This window comes from Scomber japonicus, chromosome 23 (genome assembly GCF_027409825.1).
Source record: "Scomber japonicus isolate fScoJap1 chromosome 23, fScoJap1.pri, whole genome shotgun sequence".
In the NCBI taxonomy this organism is placed as follows: Eukaryota; Metazoa; Chordata; class Actinopteri; order Scombriformes; family Scombridae; genus Scomber; species Scomber japonicus.
The window spans coordinates 11,527,859-11,536,380 of record NC_070600.1 but is presented as its reverse complement, the minus strand read 5'-3'; the positions used below and the strand labels follow the sequence as shown (position 1 = coordinate 11,536,380).

At 39.1% G+C, this 8,522-nt stretch overlaps 1 protein-coding gene across 1 annotated transcript; it reads right to left on the bottom strand.

Annotated features, from left to right (window-relative positions):
- Window positions 1–1,186: 1,186 nt before the first annotated feature.
- On the bottom strand, window positions 1,187–7,731 carry ifrd1 (interferon-related developmental regulator 1). The gene is made up of 12 exons (XM_053313999.1): window positions 7,507–7,731; window positions 5,617–5,721; window positions 5,254–5,335; window positions 4,383–4,507; window positions 4,114–4,271; window positions 3,949–3,999; window positions 3,532–3,710; window positions 3,296–3,404; window positions 2,912–3,046; window positions 1,965–2,093; window positions 1,390–1,485; window positions 1,187–1,278 (listed from the first exon to the last, which is right to left on the bottom strand). Exons 1-12 carry the CDS (start codon window positions 7,535–7,537, stop codon window positions 1,192–1,194), a joined length of 1,287 nt encoding a protein of 428 aa, XP_053169974.1. The 5' UTR covers window positions 7,538–7,731; the 3' UTR covers window positions 1,187–1,191.
- Window positions 7,732–8,522: the final 791 nt, after the last annotated feature.

Sequence of the window (8,522 nt, the reverse complement as noted above, 5' to 3'; positions counted from 1 at the left end):
TTTATTTGTAAATTGTAAATATATATCTCAGATCAGTTATTAAAGCTTAGTCATTACACTGTAATAGTCATTTGAGAAGGGGTTTGGATATAATGGAATCTGAATTAGAGTCTCATGGGAAGTACCTATAGACACAGACAGGGGTCAGGAAATAACTAAAATCTCAAGACATAAAGGAGAGGATGAATTTGATGCAATTCAGTGACTGTTCCACAGACCGCCTCGGTTTGCTTTGTATCACTTTTTGATACACAGTAAATCTAATATCACTTTGATCTCTGCGTGACGGTGTCTTTTGCACTCCTGAAATTTGTTTTTAATTGAATACATGTTAAGAAGCTAAAATTTCTACTGGCCAAGCTGAAGGTTTTTTCCGCAATATAATGAATCCATTTTGTGCAGCCTCTTTGCTCAACATGACCTTCACATATAAATCTGCCAGGAGATGAAAAAGGGGCTGAGATTTCTGTTAAAACCCATTTAATAACCCTAACAAAAACTCCTCTTCCAGTGACTGTTTTGTTCATGGTTTAAATCCGTTTTGTGTCTAATACAACATGAGCAAAAAATGACAGATCCATTTGTTACAGCTTTTCAGTGTTTATTTCACCATCCTCGCCCTTACGATTATACACCAGATACTAAAATAAGACATTACACCAAGGTTGTACAGGAATACCCTGCTTAGGGTTGACTAGGTAATGCAACTTATAGAAATTCATGGAAGGGTTAGGTCAGTTACATGTGACTTAGACATCACTATAAACTAATTCAGAAAAATACATGATGCAAAACAAATGCTGGAAAGAAAATGATATAACTTAGTACAAAGATCCCAAAAAGGCCACATACTGAATATTAACAGGAAGAGAAAACAAATATACACTCTACAGTATTTACAATACCACAGTTTGTGTGGATACATTAAAGTTACACATTGTTTGATATCAAAACATTCACTTCCTGTAGATTTGACCAGAAGCTATAAAAAAGTATTGTGTAGTAATTGTCAAAGCACAACATCTGTGATACAGCCACATTTTAAGTCTACAGGCTGTGACTGTTTGATACTCAAAAGATACATTTGAGGAGGATTACGTGAACACACACATTGTGACAATTAATCTAAAAAGCAGGGAAGCCATATAAATAGCGTATTAGAGTCCAAAAAAAAAAAAAAAAAAAAATCTTTTAGAATTCTCCCACATCCACCCTCTTGTCCCTGAACTTGCTTCTGGCCTTGGTCCGAGCCTTGAACGCGGCAGAGTTGTGGAGGTGCTGGGGGGACAAAAAAAAAAAAAACACATTATGAGATAAGTGAAAAAAGCTACAAGTATTTATTTATTTATTTATTTTTGTTAAAAACACAAAGTAAAAAAAGAAACATACCCTTTCAAAGCGAGAGATTTTCATGGCCTTAATTGTGGCTGAATCAACCAACATAGGTGGTCCCAGTTCAAACACATCTCTGATGAATTCATTTGCCTGGTTGGAGAAAGGTTAAAAACAAAATTGATTTAATTTTATTAATTTACAAAAAAGCCAAACAAACAGCTACGGTATTGTTTGCAGTGGTTTGCAATTATTTCAGCGCTGGCTATCAGCTAGACTGCAGATTAACTTTCCAACCAGCTGCCTTTTAATGGGCTTCTTTTTCCCCCCCTCAAAATGTGCTACATTATCCTAAATCAAGTTAATTAGCCTTATCTTCCAGCATCAGGCAGACAGTAACTTTTTCCATCAGTGCCGTGTCAATGCAGGAGAAATGACCTCTTGTTACTTATTATCCAATCCAACAGACCCACATGGGAACAAAGCTGGAGTGAAATTCAATTAAAAAAAAGTCACCATCAGGTACTACTTTCTACTATAGGCTGCGTTGACTCACATCATGTATAGACACATTTTGTCTCTCAAAGATGTCAACATTTATGGCAGATACTAAACAACTGGTTGAAAAATACCTGTAGGTGGTAGTTCATCCCAGAGCCCACAAACTCTCTGAAAGCATCGTAGGTCCTCTTTCTAACCCAGCTGTCAATGGTCATGCGCTCCGTCCCAAAGCGGATGGTCTCGGACTGGAAGTCGCCCTCCTGAAAAATACAGAGGAGAGGAGAGAAAGTTAACCATGGACCACCTTGGCCCTTGTGTTTGTTTGTCATTGGTTGGCACATTGAGCACTACATTTACTGAGTGTGGGTGTTAGTCTGGACTGTGAGTAAATGACAGGGAAGATTATGGAACACCCACAACCTTCACTCCCCAGGACATTTTTAGCAGTCCACTATTCAGCAGGCTAACAGGATATTATCTGACCCTTCCCATGTGTTGAATGTGGAGTATGTGTTAACTATCTCTGGAAAAAGATACAAGGTCCCTTTGTGTAAGCACAGCTGTTCAAAACATGTATTCGTCTTATTAATGGGGAACTCCTGGAGGACAGACAGAACAAGACTTGAAGATTACTTCAGGTTCCATAAATTGCGTTTGTGCTTCTAAGGATGTAAAGTGAGGAGTGTTGTAGTTTGTAATTAATGTACTTGGATGTTTACACTCTAAGAAGTAGTTTTTTTAACAGAGTGAACAGCTTTGTGACTAACGTGCTCGATAGTTTTATCCCAGGATCATGTTTGCACGTGTCCCTATTTAATGTGTTTTTATTGTAATGTCTGGTTTGATGCAGCAGTTCCCTTGATCCAAGATACTTTTCTCCTATGGGAGGCAATAACACAACTTTAATCTTATTCACAGCCTCAGTCCTCCTCAAATAAAAGCAAGGCCTACCCTCTTAAAGCTCTCTTCAGCTTTAAAAAAAAAAAACAACAAAAAAACAAAAATGCTGCTCCTCTAGTCTGTCACTTCAATCCACTCAGAAAGTGAAAAGCCTTAATTGCAAGTACAAAACTCTCACCTCAACAGCCTTGAGCACGTCCCTGAACACTGATCGCTGCTTCTTCTTGTCCATCTTGGCTCTGTGCTTGTTGCAGTCTGTGGCCAGTGCATTCAGTTTATCACACAGTTCATCCCAGTCATGAAACTCAAAGTCCTGAAGAGACACAAGGAAAGAAATGTTGCATTCATGACCAATGAGAAAAAAAAAGAAAAAAGAGATCCAGCCAGACATTACCGTGAACATGCAATTTAAAGACAACAAAAAAAGACTAAAATTACAGCCCTACTGTATCCAGCAACAGTAGCACTGTCCCATTTTTAGTCCCAACAGTTGATTGTGCAGGAATGATAAGCGATGGGACGTTCAACACATGAAAATTGAACAGCGTGGATGCAAACTTACAGCGTCCATGTCTCTGGCCAGCTCAAAGAGCAGGGCGATGGTCTCCCCTGCTGCGATTCTCATGTTGACATCCTCACTTTCCAACAACCTTGGCAGTTTAGGCAGGTGTCTAAACAACAAAATAGATGCATGTTAGTGGATTTGTAAAAAAAAAAAAAAAAGTATATTCTTCTATTATCTAATGCTTATCTGAATCTAAAGTGCAGTACAATAACAATTACTTGACTGGGTCTTACTTGCGCAGGATGTCTTTGAGCTGGTTGGAAGTGCAGATGGTGAGCAGCAGCGCCCACGACAAAAGTGCGTTGGTGTGGAGCTGGCTCGTCTGAAGATTGATTGAAGGACAGGTACCATCTGCCCTGGCGTAGGACCTGGTGAAGAGGTTCTCAAAGCACTCCATGGTGGAATGCACGTCCTAGAGCAGGAATCAGGAGGAGATCTTAGGAAGACTGGAGTTTGCAATGCACAACCACAACCACAACTAACATGTTTCTGCCTTCACGAGTCATTCCTCAGACATGACCGGATGAGGCACAATGTCACAACCAATATCAACTACAAGTATACAACTGACAGGTTGTGAAGAAGACATCGCTGCAGTTTGCCCTCAATACCAGAGGTGTCAAAACCACAGAAAAGACACTAAAACTCACCAGAATGTCATCTTCTGCTACCAAAGTACAAAGGCCCAGACTTGTCGCCACCTATTAGAGAAGCAGAGTGACTTCTTTCAGCTAGCTTTACATAGCACAGAGGTTTCAGAAATATTCAACACATTCTTCCATAGTGATAAAGCGTAATAAAAGTCAGGTACTCACAGCCTGTCTGGCCTGAATGTTGGCTGTTCCATCTGCCAGAATGTTTTTGAAGATAGGTTTAAGGGTCTTAAACACCTCCTCACTCTCGATGCCCGAGCCCAACTGGATACACAGCAGGCAGGCCAAAGATGCTGCTGCTCGCTGCTCCTCGCCTTTGCCTGATAGTGACAAAAAGTGGATGTTAAGACAAGATCTATCAACTAGAAAACCCCTTTCAAAATAATAAATACATAAGACAGCTGAAATAAGTGCAAGAATGTATTAGGTACCTTTCTTGAGACAGCGTTCAATGCTGTCTGTGATGGTCATCCTTCTCTCCGAGATGAACTCATACAGGATCCGTGTGGCCATTGCCGTCTTAAGCCCATCCAGTGCCCCCTGTCTGGTCTTTGCACTGCAGAACAGGTTTCAGAAACATTCATTATTGCTATCATACAAATTATTAAAATCAGAGGGACACATGACAGTGAAATGTCAGAATATATTTTCATTTCATAGTTTAAAGTCTAAATTTAATGTTAAAAGTTTTAATAAATGTAACTCAGCAAGCTTTACCATATTTTATTTTACATACATAAACAGATGTTTGACTACCATCTGATAGATGAATGGTGTCACCCAATTAAATCAAATATCTACCAGGAGTTCACTAATGTTGAAGAGATATGTTGCAAATATAAGCCTGAGTTTAAAATTAAACCAGTACTGGCAAGTGAAGTGGTGCTACTGGTGCATCCCTACTTCAATATCATCATATTCAGCAGTCACCAACGGTGACTGGCCTTTTTGGGGTGAAGTCTATTTTTAAATCTGATGGGGCTGCAACCCTCAATGATACCTTTCTCCTGTGATTGACAGCAGTGCTCTCCAGCTAACCATCCCAGAAATAAGCTTTTTTTTTTTTTTTTTTTTTTTTTCAAACTATATTTGTTGCACCTACTCTGAGTCAATATTTCAAGGGCATTATTCCACACCTCACATCTATTTCTGCTGAGGTATTATGACTCTTTAACAACAGTAAAAAACTGACTATTTTATCCAATGTTTCCAAATAGCTCTGAGAAGACTTGTTACAGCCTGTATGCCAAGATCAGATAATGTGTATGTAGACTGCTGCACTTATCAAGCAAGACTTGATACCTTTTATCCACGGTGCTGTCTATGAACCCCTTCAGCTTGTACTGGTAATCCTCCTGGGCTGTGTCCTCACTGGCTTCTCCACCTGGCAACACCACAACATATGTTAAATGAACACTCAAATTTTTCCAGATGTTTTGAATCAAATAATGATATACATAACATATTTTTCATAGTTTCATTCCAATGTTTGCTCAGTTAGAAGCTTCACTGCAGAATCTAAACCATCCTGTACATCCTGTTTGATGAACAGTGAACACATAACAAACACACCTGCTGACATCACAGCCAACGTGTATTCACAAGTACAAACAAAGGCTGAAGCATATGTGCATTATGTGTGTACAAACATACACACGTGTGTACCTTCATCTGCTACACTGGTGGCGTCACTGAAGCTGCTGCAATGACTGAGGGTCTCAATGGAGGCGTCCTCATCACTGAAAGGCTGCACATTTCCGTGCTGCCCCCCTGGGAAAAGAAAACACAGATGGACATAAGCAGAGGAAAAATAATTCAGCCTAATCATATTGAAATCCATTAGGACAGTGCAGCAGGTCTGTCCATTATGTAATCCTAGCACTGCACAGGTACTGTAGCAAATACTGCAGTTATCTAATCTGCCCTATGTTCTTTGCACGCCTTATCCTGCTGGCGCTTTCATTATCTCATGAGAAAATACACCATGTTGTCAGGGTCAAGGGCAACCCCACTTTGTGTTGGCAGTGTAAACTCAACATGATGTTCAGGTTGGAGAGACATCGGTCAAGAAATGTAAACTTCTATGATTTGACTGACAATCTGCCACATCAATTACTGCCTTAGCTGCAAAACTAGACTTCAGTAATAGACGAGAGCGGTTTTGGTACAGTCAGAAAGCACAGGAATAAGCTACCATGTGTCATGAGGCCAAGGAGGAAGCAGGAGTTTTTTCCACCCACAAACAAACTCCACCAAATATTATAAGTGACTGTTAGCCCAGAAGGCATGTCAGTATAATGTCGTACAAATTCAAGATATCAAGGACAAGTGTGGAGGAGTTGTGAAAATTCACAGCTAAATTAGTGTGAAAATCTAAACTGTGCTTATTCTCTAATAGTAAAAAGCGTTCATTTTGTTAGTTATGAGAAACTTTTCAGTGAATAATATATAATCTGCTGCCAGACTTCAAACCACAGTATCTACCCTGGCCTGAATTCACCCCTGGAAGACATGATGTTGATAAGCAGGAAACAGTCTAAAGTAGTTCCCACATGTGCACAGCCACAATAACTACTATCAGCTGATCTCAGAGGCCACCTCACAGTCTACGTTTGTTTGTGTATCAAAAAGTCATTCATACCAATAAATAAGTATATTCTGAAATTACACATTTTCGCATTCACATTTGTTCTCTTGGTTATGACTCATATAATTTAATTTTAACCTTCTGGTAAAACACTTTCCCTTCTGGTGACGCTGGTGTTTGTGTGTGTACGTGTGGTGTTGACGTGGACTCGACAGCTGATTTCGGAGAACTGGGCACCGCCTCCTCGTTTACACCCCGCTCAAAGATGCCCAAAATGTCCGGCTTCTGGCGTTCAAAAAAAACAACCCAAAAAAAAATCACCACTATACAAAAAACCTTCCTTTATATGTTACGTCCACGTCAGCCAACGTTATTGAAAATTAATACAATAGTCGGCTAAACGTTCATTGAGGCCAATCAACAAACCCAACGACCTTACTTTATCGTTACAAAACTTCCTGCTTGATTAAGACTATATTCTGTAAAAAGTGAAGCCCCAAATAAGTATTTATTGTGTAAAGCAATTATCGAGATTAAAGCTGTCGTGTTTTCTAATCGGTGTGTTTATTTAAATAAGATTTAGCCTACCTAGCAACCAAAGCTGAATCTTGCTAGTAGAGAAATGACATTAGCCTACGTTAGCTTGGGAAGCATGCTTCGACCATATGGCTAATAGTTCGTGTTAAATGTATACATTTAACACTGTTAAAGTAGTTTCGATAAATATAAAAGCAAACCTTGTTGTTGTATGGTGGTATGTTTGATCAGCAGTAGCGATGCTTTGTGTTATTGTGTGTAGTTAGCTTTGTGTTTTGACGCAGGCCAGCCTCTTAACGTTTGTAGTCCTAACTGTAAACACGTTCAACTCCTGTCAATGGACTCACAACATGAAAAAAACTACAACTACCGCCAAGCAACGAGGAAGTCTCGTAGCAAGGCCCAAGCATTGCGGCCGCTCGGTTACTTACCTTTGCTATTCTTCTTCTTGGCCCTTGGCATTTTTGTGCAGTCAAAAGTCAAATTTGATCAAAAATCAGCCAATACACGACCAGCTTTTATTGTATTGTCTCGTAAAATGAAAATATTCCCGTGGCACAGTGGATAAAAAGGAATTGAAAGCGATCTTGGAGATAGACTGTCGGCCGAGACGATACATTTTCCCTCATAAACCAGGGCTGCGTACAGAAGTGTGGCTCTGCGGTATTTATACCGGCAGACATGTCACGAGGAGTTTTCCCGGCTTCGCGAACCAATCCGGGAAAAGGAACATGCGTCGCGTGTGTTCGCGCGTGACGCAGTGATCAAAAACGTGGATATTATCACATCATGCGTCTTCGAGTATTTTGGTATGTATCTGTCAGACAGTGTTCATACTAAATTCATACAAGCTGTAACCTACATCTCTCTAAAGACAAATTTACCGTATAACTGATATGTACTTTCTTAGCTTAATAAGAAACACAATTCATTTATCTTCTTTTTTATTGACTTTTAGTATAATCTGCATTACAATATAATTTCACTTGTACATTATACATTAGGAGTAGGAAGTAACATGAAAAGATAAAATGAAGTAAGTAAAAAATAAAAACAAATCAAATCAAAACCAAATAAACACACAGAAATAATTTGACGTTGAAGTTATTCACAGGTCAACCAGAACGGACAAACAGTGTAATCTACATTACAAGCTTTTTTCACTGCCAAAATACATTGTGCCCTTGTCACCATACACCAAGAATAGAAATAAGAGAATGACAATAAATATACATGATTAACTTGGAACTGCAGGGAAATCTAGTCACTTAACATAAGAAAAATGTTCAGTGTATGTTTGATTTTTTTCCAGCTTGATGCAATTTAAGATATCTTTAATCCAAAGGCCATTAGATGGAGAAACGTGATTTTTAAAAGTACATCAAACAGGTGTTTTTGCAATAACATTTAATAAAACCTAGTAAAGATAATTTATCTGTTAAATTTG

What these genes read in the sequence shown, in the direction of transcription:
- ifrd1 (XM_053313999.1), bottom strand. Translation starts at nt 7,537, where the DNA reads ATGCCAAGGGCCAAGAAGAAGAATAGCAAAG. An exon ending in CACCAGTGTAGCAGATGAAG is followed by an intron (nt 5,336 to 5,616) that starts GTACACACGTGT and finishes TGGTGTTGCCAG; the next exon opens with GTGGAGAAGCCAGTGAGGAC. An exon ending in AAATCTCTCGCTTTGAAAGG is followed by an intron (nt 1,279 to 1,389) that starts GTATGTTTCTTT and finishes TTGTCCCCCCAG; the next exon opens with CACCTCCACAACTCTGCCGC.